The 20,169-nt window shown below is 46.6% G+C and overlaps 1 protein-coding gene across 6 annotated transcripts in view; it reads left to right on the top strand.

Annotated features, from left to right (window-relative positions):
• Positions 1 to 20,169, top strand: part of NF2 (NF2, moesin-ezrin-radixin like (MERLIN) tumor suppressor) — a 50,357-nt gene that overhangs the window by 4,480 nt on the left and 25,708 nt on the right. For all 6 annotated transcript variants that reach the window (XM_049805658.1, XM_049805659.1, XM_049805656.1 and 3 more), the window contains exons 2-9: positions 7,103 to 7,228; positions 8,326 to 8,448; positions 10,704 to 10,787; positions 15,792 to 15,860; positions 16,355 to 16,437; positions 17,144 to 17,219; positions 17,531 to 17,665; positions 19,969 to 20,043. In XM_049805658.1, coding sequence (XP_049661615.1) covers positions 7,103 to 7,228; positions 8,326 to 8,448; positions 10,704 to 10,787; positions 15,792 to 15,860; positions 16,355 to 16,437; positions 17,144 to 17,219; positions 17,531 to 17,665; positions 19,969 to 20,043 — 771 coding nt within the window. The remainder of the gene's footprint in view (positions 1 to 7,102; positions 7,229 to 8,325; positions 8,449 to 10,703; positions 10,788 to 15,791; positions 15,861 to 16,354; positions 16,438 to 17,143; positions 17,220 to 17,530; positions 17,666 to 19,968; positions 20,044 to 20,169) is intronic.

The following is a 20,169-nucleotide window of genomic DNA, read 5'->3' as shown; positions in this document are numbered from 1 at the left end:
GTTCATCCCGTCCCTCCGGTGGGATGGCAGTGGCGTAGTGCGGCTGGTGTCAGCTTGGTCTCACCCACTCTGATGTGCAGTTTTTTTCCTCCAAGAACCAAGTTCCCTGGCTGATAGAAGAACCCATCAATCTTTATTTTGGTCTTGTGCATGTCTTTGCCCATTTCTTCCTCTTGCAGTGATCAGTCGGGTTAGTGGCTCTCTGTCTCTGGAGCCACAGCACCTTTTCTGAAGGGCATGGGGTTTTTTTAGCCCTTTCTGTCGTGCCTGTGATCTTGGGCCTGAAACTTTTGCAGGGATGGTTACTCCACCAAGGTGCAGCTAGCCACCCAGCTGCTTTCCAAGCTTAATCCCTTCACAGCAGGAGCTTCTGCGGGTCTTAAGAGAAGAATGAATGGAAAAGCTTTACAGCCAACCTAGAGAAAGAGTTTAAGTATTCAAGCAGCAAGAAGAGGCAAGTTTGGACTGACGTATTTGCTGGTCTAAACATGCATCCTGTTACTGCTTCACTGCTTAAGCTGTTCCACTCTGTCCAGAGAATAATCTTGGTTGGAAGGGATCTTTTTTAGCCCAGTGCCCCACTCGGTGCAGGGCCAGTTGGCTGACGTTGGTTGTAAAGCTTTTCTCTTTGCTTGTAAGTAGACGAGACCCAATTTCAGCAGCATGTGGCCAAGCGTTAGTCTCTTTGTTAACAGGCATAGGGAGTTATGTAGCTCAGTTGCAAAAGTTCATCCTCTGAAATGAGAGCAAGTGAAGATTTGGTGGTGAAAATCTGGGGCCAAATAAGGTTTTGAGTAAGAGCTGGCACAGTAAATCAGGGTCGAGTTTTGAGCTCTGTCCAGTCACTGCACCAAAATAAAAAGGCAAGAGAAGGAAACCAGGGAGTGGAGTGCCCCCAGCTTCTTTCTGTGTCACAGGATGCTTGGAAGCAGTTTTATAAAGATCCTTCCATCCCTGGTTAAATGTTTAGCAGCAGCTCAGTGATGCTAGTAGGGGCAGTGACCTCTCTCAATGCTGCTAAGCTTCTGCAAGCAGGCAGAAAGTTAACTGGAAAAGACGAATCTGTGGGCAGTAACAGCTATTTTAAAAAGCTGAGAGAAATAATCCCCCTCAGCTACAAAATGATCTTCAGTAAATTGTTGGGATACCAGCTGTCAAGTCAATGTTCTGGTTCCTTAGCGTGCCCATCTGCGCTGATCCTGCGTCGGCTCTCTGCGAGCGCTCGGTGCTGTTTGGTTGCTGCTGATCTCTCTTAAAATATGAGACGCGGCAGGTAAGGGCTGTTTTCTCACTTCATGTCTTGGAGGGGTTTATGCCAAAAAGAGTCAGAAATTCTGCTGATTCACAACAGTGTCATTTGGGAATTAATTTTTCAGAGATGTCTCGCTTGATGCGGTTCAGTTCTGCATTCCCTTAAGCTGTGCGCAAGTCACGTGGGACTTATTATGAACACAGATCCTCTTTGGCTTCTCTCTGCCTGCACCCTGCATCTGAAACGCTCTCTGGATCCCGTGTGTCCCACTGCAGCCTCTTCTAAGCTGGTTATGAAACTCTGTGTTATCCGGCTCCCTCCAATGATGGTTCAAAACTGCTGTCAATCCTCAGTCTCTGGTTAATCCGGAGGAGGTGTGTTGATGCAAAGGGGAAGGAGGGAAGGCATTTGGGATAGAAAATCTTTCTCTTTCGGTGTATAGGCTCTAGTTTTGATGCCGTTTAATACCTCTCTTTTTTTTTCCTTCTCCTTTGTACAGGCAGTGCCTTTCAAATAGGTGGTTCTTGAAATTGAAAGTACTTGAACAGGGAAGCAGCCCTGGAAACAGTCTACTTGAAGCTGGGAGGCAGCACTCTTACAAAATCAAACGGCCCTTAAGGTTGGAAGAGAGGCATTTGACAGTATACGTGGTTAGCCTTGCTTCATTCAGAGGTAAACTTGCCATTGCCAGGGCAAGGCTAACCCTCTGTCCTAAGGCTGACAACGCCGGCTTCTTAAAGCCTAGCTCGGCTTTCCCTGGGGTAAGCTGTCTGGTTTCAGACTGCATCAGCGTGCAAAAGATCATTAGAGCAGGGCAGGCTTGTGCTGAAATACCTGGTGTCTGTCAGCAGTCGGCTCTGGCACAGAGGTAAGGCTTGGCTCTGTGATCGCTAGCCTGCTCGGTCCTTCCCGGGGCGAGGAGGAGTGTGCTGTACTGCAGAGCATGCGACAGCAGCACGGAGATGGCTCCGTCTAACGTTTTATCTCTATGCATCCTTGGTATAGGAAGGCCAGAGGTCCCTGGAGGAACCGAGATCCTTCTCTCGGCCTCTTGGAGCTTCTTCGCCTGCATTAAGCTGCTGACCCCGTAGCTCTTAGAGGTGAGGCTTTGGGACATCGTCGGTTGTTGTCCCCTCCACCTCTCCCGCTTGCTTCAGTGCCGGCTGGCCAGAGCCGCAGCAGCTTGTTGTCCCATGTACCCCACTCTGTCTCTGTCTTGGGCAGACACCACGAAATGTGCTTGGCTGCACCATCTGCGTTGTTATGCCTGGGTGCGTTTTTGGCCTCCTCGGTGGTTAACAGAAATAGATTTTAATTAAAAGCTCATTATCGAGTTGTCGTGTAGCATTAGTAAATAAAAATAACTTTTACAGCCCTGTCTTGTGGCTTGGTAAGTGGCAATTGAAAGTATTTGACATCACTTTATTTTTTAAAAAATGGAAGAATATTGCATATTTGATTCCCTGTTTGCTCTAAATGGGCTTTAAATACAAATAAGTGGTTATCTGTGGCACTTCTGTTACCATTCAAGTCCAGAAGGAGAAATAAACGCGGTCTGCAGTCTCAAAGTTATCTCCGTTTCAATTGTAAGCTGTTGTGGGTGGTTTGTTTGGGCATCTCCTGGTGGGATGAGGAACAGATACAGGCTACCCATTTATTGTTTCCCAGGTAGTTAGTGGAGGGATGCTCTGCTCAGCCTCTGCCCTCTCCCTTCTGCCATCTTCCTCCCTGTTTCAGTGCGGAGGTGGCACATCCTCATATTAAAGCTTTCTTCTAAATGGGAATAACATCACACGGTGGAAGCTGAGCACTTCTTCCTGGGGCTTGGTCCCCTTTTCTGTGTGGTCCTTTAGACTGTCGTGTCATCACAACAGGGGCTCAGCGCTCTCTTCTCCTCTCTAGCACAGAACTAACACTTAATAAAATGATCTGCTGAGGTGAAAAGCCATTTTCTGCATTATTTAAGGTTAAATTGGTGCAGTAAAATATTTTATAGGTGTTAGTAATTTCTTCAAGGTCATTCTGTAACCCAGTGTTGTGCCTCCTGCAAAGCGGTTGCGTTGTGTGGGGTACGGAGGGACCGTTCCGATGGGTTTGCTCTGGGAGGCAGCGTGCCCGGGCTGAGCTGGTGAGTGTTGCCTTAATCTCCTTCAGTCACTTCTTTGTGCTTTATTCCTCAGCCTGACCCCAGGGATAGCTGAAGCTCCAGTGATTTGCTTTTGTGACAAGGAGGTGAGATCTCCGTTCACCATCCCTGGACAGAGCCAGGTTCTGTCACCTGGGGTTTGGGCACCTCTGTGTTGTCCAAGGATTGCTTCTCATGTGAGGAACCTTAATCTGAAATGGTTAAAAAATGTCTTTTTTTTTTTTTTAGCTTTTCCATGTAGCTGGTGTAAATTCAATTTGACATCATTGGAAGAAAAGCATCGGCCTGTGCCAGTGGTTTTGGGAATCACTTTTCTCTGTAGACCCCCCTGCTCAACCCTCTATATGCAGAGTGGTTGCACCCTCTTGTGCCCTGGCACCCTTTTTTTGCAGTGCTCGGCCTCCCCCTTGTCACCCTGTGACAAAGGGGATCTCACAACCCTTCTGCTCGATTTTGCGGCTGGTTTATTGACTTGTTAACTAAGGAGTTGTTGTGAAACTTGACAGAAGGGTTGTGCACCAAAATAAATTGTCCACTTGCCTGCTAGTTGGAAATGACTCTTGGTGCAGGTTAATAAATAATGCAAACCCTGTTAATAGATGCCAAACGCGACGTCTCTGCTGGAGAAAAAGATGATGCCAATAACCCGTACTGGAAGTACTCCATTCTAGCCACTGGCTGCTGAGTTTTAAGTGTTTAGTGCTGTTTACTTAAAATGCTCTGCTGATAAATTGTAAGCACTCTGTACTTAGTAAAGAACATAAATTCCAGCTCTGCAGAATAACAGTGTTGCACCGCTTACCCTGTTTATAAAGCAGCTCATCCACATATTCCTTCAACGACTTGCTGAATATATCTAACAACCTGTGTGTGTGATCATGCTAATGGGAGAACGCAAAGCTGCAAATGCAAGAGGTGATGCCTGTGGCTGATCAAGGATGCTGAAGCGATGCAGTTGCATCCAGCTCTGTCCTGCGGGTCAGGTTGAGGTTATCGTGATGGAGTTTTTTATTGGGAGATTGGGCTTTGTTATAGCATCATGCCAGCCGCTCTGGCATATGGCTGAGAGGGGATTTTTCTGCTCTAAGCTTCTTTGTTTTGTTTTCAGGAGCTCATAATGGCTTGCAAAATTGTCTTTGTGCTTCAGGTGTCACTTTAGTGCAGAGCAGCGGAATGGCGTTATGGGCAGGGGATGGGATGGGGAACTGCCAGCCCATCCTGGCTCTCCCCCAGGCCCTCTGCCCAGCCTTGGACAGCAGCCCTCTTCATCTCCTCGTGCCTGGGGGGGTGTCTTTCTTTTGTTTTTTTATGGTCAGGAAATGTGGCAGTTAATGATACGAGGCCTATCAAGTAAGGTTAAGGAGGTCTGAGGTCCTGAACGTCTGTAAAACAGTTGGAGTTCAGCTGTCAAAAGATGCCACTTGAATGCAGATCGTTATTTTAAGTACCGAGGTGTGGAGTGAAATCATGTATGTTGAAATAAACGTGGCTGCTGTTCCATTTATATATTTAATGAAGGTAATTCAGCACAGTCGGGGAGGATGGCTGTGCAATGTTACGGTTGGAGACTTTAGCACCATGCAGGCAGGAATGTTAAATATATATTTCTGCCATAACTTAGGCATGCAGTGACAGAGTGGCGGTGTAAAATCTAGCAGCAGAAGCAATCACTTAAAATATTCCCGTCACCAAATCAAAATTGCGGGGGGACGACGACGACGACACAGCAGGGAGTCCACAAAGCTCTTGCTTTAATGCTCGCTACTGGTCTTCAAAACTAACTGCCGGCTTGCTTTTAGGGAGGAAACCTTTGGGTCGTGCCAGCCGGTGCAGCGTGGTGAATAAGGTTTGGGTGCCTGCGTGAAACTCCGCAGGGGCGGTTTGGTGGGGAGCCGCAGCCGGGGGAAATCCTAGCTTGGGGGGGACTCAGTGGGGTTGCTCCAGGGTTGTTCAAAACACCGATCCCATGGGATGCGGAGCAATGTCTGGGGAGGAGATGGTCCCGTCAGCAGCACCCAGGAGCCCATCCTGGGAAAGGTTTGGTGCAGGGCTGTGTGTGCGCAGACAGCCATCGCTCCTCTAAAGCAATAGGCTGAAATGTGGTCTTGCAGAAAGCAAAAAAAGCTGATAATGCTTTATGCCAAGCAGTTTAATTCTAGTTAAGAAGTAGCCCTTTGATGGCAGCCTGTTTTTATGTGCCTACAGAAATGGTACAAAATAGCTGTTTAAATGTGTCTCGCTCTGTTTTGTCTGAACTCTCGAATTAACCTCCCTCTTAAAATAATAGTCAGGAAAAGATCTTCTGCAGTCTGAGCCATCCTGTGCTGAGCTGGAGCTCATCATGGGGACTGGAGGCTAGCTAAATGTGTGAAATTAAGGTTTTATAATTACAACACTGCAAAACTTGCTCCTCCTGGTGTTTTTGACCTCGAGGTGTTGACGGCGCTTGATATGAATTGCGGAGAGGCTGTTGTGAACCGTCCGGGGGTGTAGGTTTTTGGAGGGTAGTGTCGGCTTTATTCTATTCTGGGAATGTCAGCATATGTGTGTTTGTGTGCCCTGGGAGGGGGAGAAAATAGCGATATACTCATTTAATCAAAGCCAACAGAATGGCAATACGCTTGTCCTCGATGGCTTTGCCCACAAGGCGGCAGTGGGTGACAGCAGGAGCGGCGCGTCACCCGCACCAGCAGTCCCTGCCGTGCCTGAGCATTAATATTGATGCTGTCCAGGTGGTACCAAGATTGAGTTGTAGTGACAAGAGAATGTGCCGAGATCCTTTTGCCCTAGGGCTTTAGAGTAATGGCCATATGTCTCGGTCCAGCAATTGTTTCCACCGTGCAGATGGAAGACCGAAGTGGCTTTGGCATATTAGATTCATCTGTTTTATGTCCCTCTTCACCTTTCTGCCTCCCAACGCCTTCTGTTTTTATGAGCAAACTTCAGTAACAACATAGATGCAGCTGCAAGATTGCTCGAAGGACACGGTCTTTGAGCAGGACCAATTTTCTCTGCTTCTGAGCTGCTTTTGTCATCAACGTTTTCAGCAGAAAACACAGTTTGACTCTATCAAAACATGCTCCAAGTGAACCGCTGACTTCTGTAATAATTTTTTTTTTCTGAGCTCTTTTTCCCTTTTACCTGTGCAGGGTCAGTAGCTCTGGATGAGCGCACTTTGTACACAGATCGTTTCACTGCTGATTTTCAGGAGCGCGTTGCGCCCCTGTCTGTGAAACCCTGTTGCTGATGCTGGAGTTTGTGCAGGGCTTCCTGGGGCTATAGGTAGAGACATTAAAGCCACTAAGGGGAAGTTAAGAGTGATTTTCATTTCTTGCTGGAAACAGGCTGCTTGTAGCAGTGCATGGCTCAAAAGGAACCTCAACGGACCCTTCAGGTCCTCTGTTGAATGTCGGTGGGGTGCCAGAGGAAGAAACGGGGGGCTTTATTTACTACAGTCTTGTTTGCGGGGGTGGAAAAAAAATCACATCTGGGTTTCCTAGTGAGGGAGGAGTTGGTGATTGGCAGATGAGATCAGATGGAAGGATATAAAGTATGCTTCGTTAGGATGTTTCCTTATCTGTACCAGATGCCTTCTCCACAATCTCAAAGGCATTGTGAGGTGAATAAAGAATCGATTTGGCTGAATGGAGACGAAGTTCTGAAATCCATCTTTATAACTCTGCTTCCTGTTTGCTTTCCTACAGGTGAAGTGGAAAGGGAAGGACCTGTTTGATCTAGTATGCAGGACACTAGGACTCCGAGAAACCTGGTTCTTCGGGCTTCAATACACTATCAAGGATACGGTGGCTTGGCTCAAAATGGACAAGAAGGTTGGAACCAAATTTCCCTTGAGAGGTCGTGTGGGATGACAAAGGCGAATGTACTTTTTTCCTTTCTTTGATTACCCGAGGTTGTGTTATGTGTGATATCAAAGTGAACTGCGTGAAGTGTATTTAAATCTCATCCCCGTGGCATTTGTAGTCAAACAGGGAAGAGCTGGCAGAGATACCCCACCCCAGCTCCTTCTGAGCTGTGAAGCCTCAGACCATGCACACTGAATGCCCTTGAGGCATTTTGGAGACAGCCATGCTGAGATGCTGGACTTCAGGGGGACTATAATGCAAATGAAACATAAAAGTCTCTCTTCCTATGCCCGTGAATGACAAAACCTTTAGCAGAAAAGTGAAGTTGCATCTTGGCTTTTTTTGTTGTTGGAGATGTACAAAGAGCTAGGGAGGAGGTAAACCAGAGGAGTGAAAAGGAGATAGAGATAAGGGAGGAAACCTTCCCAAATATGCAAGCCTCAAGGTTGCTGAGGGGTGGGTTAGAGAAGTGATAGATGTGGTTCTGTTTGCATCCAAAGGATGTTACACTAAAACCAGACGGTAATCCAGACTGTGAGGGAGGTCTGGGTGTCTCGCTTGTCATGCCAAGGTTTTAAACTAACGTGAATCTGAACCGGACTGTGCCAGCACAATAGAAAGGTAGCGAGGAACAACACTGAAATACAAGAGGAGGCAGTGCAGGGAAACAACGAGAAAGTCGAGAAAGTCGTATGGTGGCGTAGCAGGATACAGCATCGCTCTGCGAGGTTCGGTAGAGGCAATGTGTGCGCAGCAGATCAGGATCAACCTTTGCTGTCTCATTTCGCATGCCGTTTGTTTCTGCCTTGTTTGTTTTCTTGCACTGTTAGGAGTGTCAGAAATGTTTGCTTTCTTAACTATGTTTAGTTAGACAAAAAAATAAACTTAGTTTCTTTTTTTAACTATGGTTTCTGAACTACTTAGGTTGGTTTGTCTGTTCTAGATGTCTAAAGTGCTTGACAAAAGATGTGCTGATCTGAACAGTAGGGAGCTATGTCTTGGCTCCAAGAGAAGGAGTGCTGAAGAAGCTGAAAGAGTAGCTGAATGGCTCTTGTATCCTACAGGTTCTGGATCACGATGTTCCGACAGAGGAGCCTGTCACCTTCCACTTCCTGGCCAAATTTTATCCTGAGAACGCAGAGGAGGAACTGGTCCAGGAAATCACACAGCACTTGTTCTTCCTGCAGGTAGGAGCCATGTCAGTACACTGTTTTCCAACCCAAGGGAGAAGGAACCAGGATGAGTAGAAGTGCGAGAAGGTTCCAAGGTCAGAAAGTTGGTCAGCAGAGTGTGGATCCTCATCGTTATGTTCACACCTTTCTGAAGGGAGTTGTCTTCAACAACAAGAACTTCTTGAAATAGGTCAAAGATGGTTTGTCTGGATGAAGCAGGCACAGATGCCCAGACTTGCGGACCTCGTAAACTGGCTGTCAGGAATGATTAGGTGATTTGTAATACTAGTGTGTGGTGGCTAGGGGAAATGAATCTGTCAGATGTTGGCTTGAATGACACGCACAGCCTTGGAGTCCACCTCTCTGCAGGGTGTGGATATCAATTGTGCTGAGGGACAGCAATTGCCTTTTACATGATAGCATTGTTATGTGAGGCAGGGGAATTTGATCCTCGAGAACGGAATGCAGCCAACCTGTTTCATGTTCAGGCTGTACAGCAAGGTTCACCTCTTTGCAAAACAGCCTTCAAATAACTGGAGCAGAAGAAAATCCCAGAAGTACAGCTCCGTCAGAGACTGATGGCAGAAGCAGAGGAGAGGGGGAATCCTAACGGTCCCCCCCTGCCCCAGTAACTCTTGCCCTTACGTTAAGCATTTGGAAACTGTGGTGACTGCATCTTCAGGCTTTTTTCTTCTGTATTTAAAGTACGCTACAAAACTTCGTGTCCTGAGAAATTAGCTCAGCTGCTGTTGCTGTAGCAGTGCTGCATGGCTGGTAACAAAGAGCTTCTGTCACAGGAGCTCTCTTTCAGACAAGATCAATTTTCTGAAACAATTTCCTATAAACGGTTGTGTCAACTACGGTTACAGGGAGTAGACTAGTCCTAGTCAGACCCGTAGGTTCTTATTGGGATGTTTCAGCTGCTCTGTGGCTGTTAATTTGAAGTTTCTAAAATAAGTATCTTTTTTTATTTTTATAACTTATTTTATGTTTGTTACACCAAAGTAGAGGCAACCTGCATTTGGATGCTCTTGGACATACCAGTGTAGACTTCAGCGTGCCCTGCCCTTTCAAATGGATATCAAAATGAGCTCACCAGCTTCTTGGTACTCTGCAGTCTTCCAAAGTTCATCTTTGTTCTTCACAGCTAAAGGAATTCTAAATGCAAAGTATTGCTGTTAATTTCCAGGGTCTATCTCGTGCACTAGTGCCTCCATAGGGCTGTTTTTAAATGTCTGATTTGCCATGGACTTTATCCTTGATGAGGAAAAATGCTGTTGGCATCTTTGAAAAGGAAAATCAGAGAGGAAAAGCAGTTAAAGCTGCATTTTATAAATGCAGACTTTGACTTTTCTACCAGGATTTCTGATGATGAGAGGAGCCTGGGCTCCTGTAACACACATGGGAAACGGGAGCCCACGTAAGCTTGCAAACTCTCCTGTTTTTATCTTAATGCAGGAGAATATCTTCTATGATTATGTTGTAACCAACTTTGAGGACTCAAAGCACGTTATAAATTTAAATTGATGTTACTGCATCTCTGTGACAATCCATTTAAGTCTCCCAGGAAATAGTATGGGGTTTTTTCTATCTTTATTCAGGAAAATTAAGTGTGCAAAACCAAAAAATATCGAACATGACAGGTTTAATTTTTTAATGCACAGAAGCCAGGAAATGTAAAGCTGTGGCTTTTGGGAACTGCACGTTGGCTCTCCTGGGAGTGTGCGCAGGGCTTGTGCCTGCTGCTAAAAGCACTGCCATGGAGCAGCTCTCCTTGTTGCTGGTGGGATTGGAGGGAATTAGCCTCGAGCACAGGTGAGCACTGACTCATTATGAGGCCTGAATATCCCAGAGCAAAACCTTTGTGTGCTCAGAAACTTGGCTGCAAGCTTCTTTTTTTAGTTCAGTGGTGTGTATAGATGTTGCATCAATCCATAGCTTATGCCTTAAGAGGTTTTATCTCTGTGTTTACATGCAAGACTTTCCCCCCCCTTGCCTTTAGCAATAGTATATAGGTTCTGTCATTTTCCGTGTATAAATTTAGCTCTTCTCACAAACCTGTGTGAAAAAGGTGGCCCATGAAAGCCTGAGCCCTTCCCTTCTGAGCCACCAGAGACTTCCTGGGCCTGAATTGTAATTAGTGTTAGGAAAATTGTTAACTATGTGGTTGACAGCTCAAGTTAAAACAAACTGCAACCATCTGCTGTGACAGTCGTGTTTTGCACTGCTCCGCTAAATGTGTGTTATGTGTCCTTTACCGCTACGTGCAGGTGAAGAAGCAGATTCTGGATGAGAAGATCTACTGTCCTCCCGAAGCTTCTGTCCTGCTGGCCTCTTATGCTGTCCAAGCCAAGGTAGGCACAGAGGGATTCTCCAGGGGCCTGCTGACGTTGGCGATGGGTTAGCGTCGCTCCTGGGAAGTGAGGTGCTTTGCGATGTACCCGCTTTCTGAGGAAGGGGAAGGCAGGGTGTCGTGGTTTAACCCCAGCCAGCAACTAAGCACCACACAGCTGCTCACTCGCTCCCCCCATCCAGTGGGATGGGGGAGAAAATCGGGGGGAAAAAAAGTAAAACTCCTGGGTTGAGATAAGAATGGTTTAATAGAACAGAAAAGAAGAAACTAATAATGATAATGATAACACTAATAAAATGACAACAGTAGTAATAAAAGGATTGGAATGTACAAATGATGCGCAGGGCAATTGCTCACCACCCGCTGACTGACACCCCGCCAGTCCCCAAGCGGCGATTCCCTGCCCCCATTCCCAGTTCCTAAACTAGATGGGACATCCCATGGTATGGAATACACCATTGGCCAGTTTGGGTCAGGTGCCCTGGCTGTGTCCTGTGCCAACTTCTTGTGCCCTGGCTGGGCATGAGAAGCTGAAAAATCCTTGACTGTAGTCTAAACACTACTGAGCAACAACTGAAAACATCAGTGTTATCAACATTCTTCGCATACTGAACTCAAAACATAGCACTGTACCAGCTACTAGGAAGGCAGTTAACTCTATCCCAGCTGAAACCAGGACACAGGGAAAGTTATTAAAACTTGGGAAGTGAGGGGACTATACGAGCGCTACTGCCTTCTCAGTGTGGCTGGTTCCTGGCTACCTTCAGGCATTGGACAGATTTTTGCTTTCTCTTTCCAGGATTCTTTAGCAAGCGCTCAGCTTATGAGCTGCAGTGCTTGCTCAAGTGTGGCTTACTACTGGAGCAGGTGAATTCCCTGAGCCCGTGCTTTTTTGGATCTCCTCCCTGCTCTTGCCATTGTAGCCAGAGGCAAACCAGCCATGGAACTCGCAGCTCCCCTGCTCCCCCAGAATACTTGTCATCATGATAACTGCTTTATTTTGAGTGCTACAGCTTGCCACATAAATGTTATTGCAGTGTTAAAGGGCTCTTCCTGGCTTCTCCCTTTATCTTAGTTTTGATCTTGGGTGTTTGGCCTCACTAGACAGAGGAAGAAGTCAAGGGTTACTGAGTTCTCCTCGTTCCTCAGTTGAATTCTGCTCTGGACCCGGAGTCAGTGTGTTTTGCTGAGCATTTATTTAAGAGAACGCTGTTTTCCAGGCTGGAGCATGCAGCCTTGGACAGCTTGCAGCAGCCCACAGCAGAGGGCTCCTGGGATAGAGGGAGCAGCCCAAGATTCAGAAGTGGGGACGTTCTTGCAGGAGGGAAAGTAATTTATCCCTGCGTATGCACAACATGTACTGCTGCTCAATTAACAAGTCTTCTAGCTAATCGCCGGTTTACGTAAAGATAATGTCTTTGGAGAAGGAGTGACTGGAGTCTGATCGCAGCCCAGCTACGTTATTGCTGTAACCTCGTGGTCGGTTCTGACTCTCTGGATGCAATTCAGGGATGCATTTTGGCTCGCAGGCAGGTGGCCATGCCCTGGGTCTGGCCCGTCTGCCTGTCCTTGAGGAGCACGACTGTCGAGCAGTTTAGAAGAGGCAGGGTAGCTCTTAGCTGACACTGCAGGAGGGGGGCTTTGGCTCTCTTGCCTGAAGAGAGGGCCTGATCCAGGCTGGTTGGAAACAGAGGCCAGCCCTCGGTGTTTCACCATGTCTTTTTCTGGGTTGATGTATAATCTTTCTCATAACCCTTTAGTCCACGCCTGGTTTGTCTGAATGCAGCCCTGGGTGACGTGCAGCGGTGTTCTTTGATGATGAATGTTTGAATTTACTAGAAAAAGATGTTTTGTCCTCCTAGTCAGAATATTGATGAAACCGTATTTTGTTTGAGAGACTCATCAGCCAGGGAAAGACAAGTTGGTTTTAGAAATGTTTCTATTTGTGTGAAACATTCATCACTCTAATAAGAGTGCATGAGTAAACACTTACTTGGCTTTTTCTCCATTGACCTGCTGAGCTGAGGATACATAGGGGATGACTTTTCCTGTTGCCAAAATGAATAAACCATTGGGTAAATATTGAGCGCTATTAACTCTTGGCCGTGACAGCTTCTGCTCGTGCGATCAGGAACAGGCTGTAATTTGGTACAGGACTGTTGTGCCCTCCCCTCTCTCTTCTTGCAGCTCAGCTGCTGACCTTGCGCTCAGTAGCACACTTGACGTGCTCGACACTCGGTCGTCTGGAGGAGGTCAGCCAGAGTCAGAGCAGTTCTCCTAACCTTGCACGTCTTGATTCTGCACAGAGATTGTGAGAAGGTGGAAGAGGGATGCCTTTTGTGATCTTTGCTAATGTGCTTTCGTGTCTGCATCAGACATCGCTTTTCCTTGCTGCTCCTCCAGGCAGGGTTTCCCCTTCTGCTTTTTCTTCAGCAAAGGAGAAAGCTGAAAGCACGTCTTCAGTACGGAGCTGGGAAGAAAGATGTTGCAGGTCATCTCCTTCCAGTTAAATAGGATAATGATGTCCTTTCTGGACAAGAAAGCGGCCACTGAGCACAGTAATTTCGCTAATAACGTGCTGATTTGCATGATTAGGGGCATAATAGCCTGACATAGCGGTGTGTTTGCATCTGATATAGCCATTTGATTGACAGCCAGGTTGGTTTGTACTGTTGTTGCGCACCTACCTGCAATAACAAAGTAACCGTGTGGGTCATAAAAACAAAAGCTTATTTATTTCTATATCATTGTGTTCATTTGGGGAATTACTATGTGTTTTCCCCTCTAGCCCTGCATTCAAACCACCCACACTGCTTTCAGATGTTGGAGGCGGTTCAGGTTTTAAATAGCCGGGAGAGACGTGGAATCTACTGAAAAGTGTGTCCTGGCAGAAAATAGTAACGTCCAGGAGGTTCTTCCATTTCTTGTCCCTTAAATGCAGACCGCTGCTGTGCTGCAGCCCTCTCGGCACAGCAAATCTTGCAGCACTAGCAACGGGTTCTTTTATTTACTTATTTATTTTTTCCCCAAAACAAACAATAGTTGGTGTTAATAGTTTGAAGCTGAACATGCCTGTGTTTATCCAGGACAACGTCATCCAGGTGTATGAATGAGGTAAAGGCAACTTCCATGTGTAACCATGAATATTAATGATATAGTTCAATTAACAGGAGCTGAAATTCCATGGCAGTTTTGAAGTAATGATTTAATTGAAAAGGTCTTTAAAAGTATGTTTGCCAAATCATTTGAGCCAACATATACTGCAATACTTAAGCCATTTGTTGATTTTTTACTTGTGAATAATTAATGTTCTCATCCAGACTCCCTCTCAGTACAAATATTCCTTTGGGACATGGCAATATTTTTCACCACATGAAAATCACATAATCCATACTTAGTCTTGGATCTCCACGGTAGATCACAAGAGAAAATAATCGCATTAATCCTATTTGCTATTATTTTCATCACCTAAAAATGACTTATTTTCTGCCTCTCCAAGGTTATTGGAGTTGTTTCCTTTGCCAGTGCCACGTTTTTATTGCTGTTCCCTTTTGATGTGGGTTCAAGGGATGTGTACCTGGAATGTGCTGCTTTCTGAGGAGCTCCAAGCATCTGTAGACCTTGGAAGACAGACAGTTGCTGCTGCTCAGCACCCTCCCGAATGAAATCCCTGGCAGTTTTGTTATATTAATTGAAGTCTGAGTCAGTGTTGATTGTTGCATGCTTCCTTCGCATCTGCATTGGCTCCAAATCAATATTTGCATCTTTAATCCCCGCTTGTCGTTTATGAAACGTTGCTCGCTGGGCTGCGGAGAGGATGTATGTGTAGACTTTTGATGCTGAGCTCTGGTTTTAGCATACAACGTGATGGTTCTGGCATTAAAAGGAGGCTGATACAGAAAGCTTCCTGACTTATTGCATGACCGTCGTGTGTGTCTCGTTTTTAAAAATTGTCACCATTTTGTACTTCCTGAGCTGAGGTTCTTCAGAAAAGCAGGGAGGGAAGGGCTGTCTCCCTTGCAAAATGAGTGACTCGAGCAAACGTTGCCGTGTCTTGTGTAATCGGGTAATGTCACTGCAGAAGTCCTGTTTGCCAGGTGAATTAAAATGGCAGCATTTCGTGTACGTGCCTCACATCCATCGTCCTCTTCTCTTCAACTTGCTAGGTTATTTGAGGTGCCATTTTCTGGCGGTTTCCTGCCCTCTTAGGCTGTACAGGAGGTAAATTCATTTTCACATGCACTGCAGGGACACTCAGCTTTTCAATCTGTTAATAAGCAGTTGTATTTCTCAGTCACTTTATATGCTGCTCAAAAAGATGTAAATCTAAACAAATACTGGTAATTACTGGATGCATTTAACAAATCTGAATTGGATTCCATGACCCAGCTGAGCACCAGACCCTCTGGCAGAAAAGCCGACACCTGCCTGAGAGGAGTCTATCAAACTCCTGTCATGTTTTTTTTTTAATATTTGTTCATCAGGGTGGTGAGCAGTGACAGAGAAACCGCTGTCTGCCTCACCTGAATTACTGGTATCGATCAGTCTTTGGGGACAGGTCTTTGCCATATCTTAACTCCCTGTCCCACTACTGGTGGGAGGGCAAGGACCTCTCGACTATAGAGTGAGTCCTTGCATCGGAGAAAAAGTCTTCTGGGCATGGTAATTGGAGTAGAATAGAACTGTTCAGTTGGAAGGGACCTACAATGATCATCTAGTCCAACTGGTGGATGTCAACAGATGGTGGGAAGTTTTGTTCTGCTTCTACCTCTGCTGTACGAGTAGAAGGAGAGTGTTAGTTTCTATTAGCAATCAAATGACAAAGAAAACATGGTTATTAAATTTACCTAGCAGCATACGTTCTCTGCTCTAACAGGTTGTTACGTGAAGGGTGTAAGCAGCCTGCATTTGCTCTCTCCCCAAGGGGTGGATGTGTAAGGGTGAAGAGTTTTACTTGCCTGTGTTGTTAACGTGGGGCGGGCACGATGTCTGTGCTTCTTTCCAGTACGGCGATTACGATCCCAATGTCCACAAGCGAGGCTTCCTGGCGCAGGAGGAGTTGCTTCCAAAGCGGGTAAGGAACTCGGCAAAGTGGGAGGAGTAGGTTTCCAGGCTCGGTGGTGTTTTGTTTAACAGAGCCCTTTGCAGAGAAGGTCTCCGTGGGACTGCCTGCGGGGTGCATACTGCTTCGCTCGGGCTTCCTTACCGAGGCAAACAATCCAAAAAGATGTATTGAGAGAGGAGAATTCAAACTCTTTCTGACATATTTTAATAAAACCCAGAAGCAAATGTTTTCATTCTTTTCTCGGTTTCATCCTGCCTGCATCTCCTTGCGATGGCCTAGGGACGGTTTGCCCGTGCTGCGTGCTTGGGAGGGTTGGGCGAGCGCTGGGCGATCACAGGGCGCAGGGCTGAGCGTGCCCTGCTGAGAGTGGCTTGCCTTGAGGTCAGACGTGGGGCTGGGCAGGGGTTGCTCGGGGCTGGGGTGTTTCTGGCTTGTTTGCTGGCTGAGGAGACTGTGACGAGAGCGGCAGTGTGACCTGGTCTCTGTCTCCCTGTGTATCTCAGGTAATAAACCTGTACCAGATGACTCCAGAGATGTGGGAGGAAAGGATAACAGCCTGGTATGCAGAGCACCGAGGCAGAGCGAGGTGAGTGTGTGCTGCAGTGGTGGGTCAGGGTCAGTCCCCTCACCTGAAGAGTCGCCAGGGTTTGGGGAGCTTGGGCAGGTGATGGATGAGCTCTGCTGACAGCAGGGTTAATCCCAGCACGCCTCTGTAGCAGACTTGTGAAGGGCAAAGGGCTTTGGTTGCTCTGTATGTGCCCTGCTGTCCCCTGGTCACTGACAGGGTCCTTGAGAGAATTTAGGGCTGATGCTCAGTAGGGGACCACCTGCAGAGGGGCAGGGAGGCAGGCAATCCTGCCTGCCTAGGGGGTCAGGGTGCTTTTTGGGCCAGGAAAAGAAATGGGGATTCAGACCGATGAGGTGTATCGCTGCCTTGAGTGGTAAAATGCTCCTTGTGGGGGATAAGCCTGAAGTCAGATGGATCTGAAACAGGGGCCTCCCAGCCAGGGATTTCCTATTTATGCTTAAGGGATCGGGAGATGGACAAAGCAAGACTTGAAGTGCTGCATCTCGCTAGGCAGGCGTCAGCGGCCATTAAGATGCTGGCAAGCTGCAGAGTGGGATTTGCTGTTGGACTTTATTGATCCTGCCAGCAAAGACGGGCTTGACCTGTGTGATAGAGACAGTCTAGGCTTTAAAGCCTTGTGTGTGCTTAGGATCAGAAAGAGCAGCCATCTCCCTCTCTCTGATCCTACCAAACATCGTAATACTGGCCTTTTTTTGTCTGACAGAGATGAAGCTGAAATGGAGTATTTGAAGATAGCTCAGGACTTGGAGATGTACGGAGTGAACTATTTTGCGATTAGGGTGAGTGCAGGTTGTGGATCATGTTTTCTTGCCGGCATAGCTCTTGTGTTAGTCTTCATCTTTTGTGTTGCTGTGAGATTGGATGAGTGGAGCCTTGGAGAGCCAGCAGACCCGGGAGATGGCTGCAGCGTGTTGTTGAGAGTCCCTGCTGCAGTGTGCTTTGCTGCTAGCTGCAGGGGACGCAGAAGCTCTTTTAATATGCGGTGCTGGTGGGTCGCTGCTCAGGGCTGGTTGATGAAGCTAACAATGGTTCACGTCAGACCCTCCGAGTGGAATAAAAGGGTTTTCTGCTCTTTTCTTTCCTCCTGTAGAATAAAAAGGGCACTGAACTGCTCCTTGGAGTTGACGCCTTGGGTCTTCATATTTATGACCCAGACAACAGGTTGACCCCTAAAATCTCCTTCCCGTGGAACGAGATCCGGAATATCTCGTACAGCGATAAAGAGGTATGGATACGTCTCCCCTCTTCTTCCCCGAGAGCAGTAAGAACACATTTGCGATTTAAAAATTCTTTCTCTTGGCTTCTCTGTCTGCTGTGCTTGCTATCACCAGCTTAGCTAAGGGCAGCTCAGCTTCTCTAATTGAAACCTTAATTCCAAGCCTTTCTGAAACTTTCCAGGAGTGGGCGTACAAGAGGTCAACTGGGAGCTATTCTCCTGTTTGGTTTTAGAGTACATTCAAACCCTCTTATGTAATTTTTTCAAAAAAGACCAAAATTGCTGTTGATGTGCTTAGCCCAAATATCAGAGTTCAGAAGTTGACATCTGCTTTGCTGTATGTTACTGTGTATATATACTGTATTATGAAATGTAGTGAGATGTATTCCTGGTGAGAAGAGCTCTTGCCTCTTGCCATGTCATTACATCATCTTCAGTTTTCAGACTGCTGGTCTTGGCATAACAGCTGGAATCTTTTTAGGAAGTTGAGTAATTTAAGCCCGCTATTGGATAGATATTTATTAAATCCAGAGTGTAAATATGAATCTTCTGAATTGTTGGCCACCAAACCTAGTTGAGAACAGCAATGAAATTGGCTGTGGAGGGAAAACTGATTGGCTGAATTTTCAATCTAAGAGAGCTGCTCAAAGAAACCAGCTGCCGTCATGGTAGGGAAGAAAATTAACTTCTTAATTAAAAATTGTTTTCTAATCTAAACATGATATTGATCAGGGTGAAAGCTAAAGGTTTCTCATCAGCTGCATTTATTGCATGTCTTGTGAAGTTTTATAAGTAGTAATTCCAGCCGTGCTGGAATTCTCTTCACTTGTTTTATTCCTTAAATATAAAGAGCTTCACAACTCTGCAAAACAGCCCAGCACTTGGTGACTTTCAAAGGCTTTCCTGCCCGTGACAGACGAGTGCAGTGGAAGCTGTCTGCTCAGGCATTCCTTCAGAAATCTGGGGCTTGAAGCGTCCATAACCAGGCCTTGACAAAAGACTGTAATAGAGCTTTCTCTTGTGGGGGAAAGGACTGCCACCTTCCACCAGGTCAGTCATCTGCGTAAGATGATGACCACAGGTAGACCTGACGTGATAGTAAACAGGCTTACTTAATGGCTGGGTATGACAGCTATGTCAACACAACAGAGAGGTTTAATCCATCGTAACGAAGATTGACTGTTTATGTGGAACTGAAATTCCTCTCCTGGCATATTTGCGCTGTTGCTCTCAATGACTGGTGTGGGTTCTGCCGGAGCCTGAGTCCAGGGACGTTCACGCATGTCTGCCTGTGTGAAAGTCTTAAAAGATTGGCTCTTAAACTGACAAAGCAAAACACTGCCAGGGCGAGTTCTGCTGAGCCCTTTTCTGGCAGTACAAGGTATTGACAAATAGACCTACTTTAATGGACACAGACTGCCTGCTCGAGTGCTATCTCTTCAGCTGGTTATTTCTGTAACATGTGGGGGAGTGATGAAATAGATGCATGCCTTCTAAAAAATGCGGTGTTGCGGAGCACTCCATCTCTTCAAGTATCCTTTTGTTAGCTCGGAGTCGTCTGTCTATCCAGGGGCTGTATTACTGAAACTCTCGAGTCTGGCGATGCCACCTATATCCTCTTGAGAGACCTGCTGTGGGAATGCTCTTTGGAGAGGGTAAACCCAGGCCATGGTTACAGCTGTTTGGTTGGCACAGGGTGTGTAAATACAAGTAAGAGCGAGGGAATGGTATTTTGAATTGCGGAGCAGTCTTGTGACGTGGCTGGCTTCTGGAGAACAAAATGCGTGGAAAATCCTTTTGGGGAGCCCTTGCAAGTGGCGGTGTCGGTGGGAAGGACAGCAGCTCCTGTTGCTGTGTTCCTAATGCAACCCTCTTGCCCATTCATTGGGCAGCTGGGCTGGTTCTTCCTCTGTTCAGAAGTGTCACGAGTTTCTGCTGTACCTTCTCTGTTCTCTACAGCTGCCAGGAGAGCAGCATCTTGCCTTTCCTCCGGAGGTGCTGAGCTGTCTCTGCAAGGTGCTCTGCAGAGGACACTGGCTGTCGGGCATTGCAGTCTGTAGGTGGACAGCACTCTTACTGCTTCTGTGTGGCACTCGCTTTTTTTCTGACCGGAGGAACAGTTGTCTCCTTGGTTGCTTTTGATACTAGTTCTCTTGCTTGGCTAAAAGCCACGGGGACAGCTCTCGGCCTTGTTTGTCTGACACTGCTGACCTCCTCTGAACCAAAGCTTTCAGTAAGACTTTTATAGCTGTGTTTTTATTAAATGCACCGCTCTCTGATAACTCTCTCCCTCTTTATTTTTTCCTTTTCAGTTTACGATTAAGCCATTGGACAAAAAGATTGATGTTTTTAAATTCAATTCATCAAAGCTGCGTGTGAATAAGCTGGTAAGTCTACAGACAGAGTAATTTTTATTGCCTGCAGCAGTAGTTTCTTCTGGGGCTTTTCCTTTGAGCAGCTGGACAGAGTGTGCTGGTCTGGCTGGACTGTAGATGTGATTTGGTATAGCAGTT

This window comes from Accipiter gentilis, chromosome 7 (assembly GCF_929443795.1).
Source record: "Accipiter gentilis chromosome 7, bAccGen1.1, whole genome shotgun sequence".
NCBI classification, from domain to species: domain Eukaryota; kingdom Metazoa; phylum Chordata; class Aves; order Accipitriformes; family Accipitridae; genus Astur; species Astur gentilis.
This window is presented reverse-complemented; position numbering and strand designations above follow the sequence as displayed.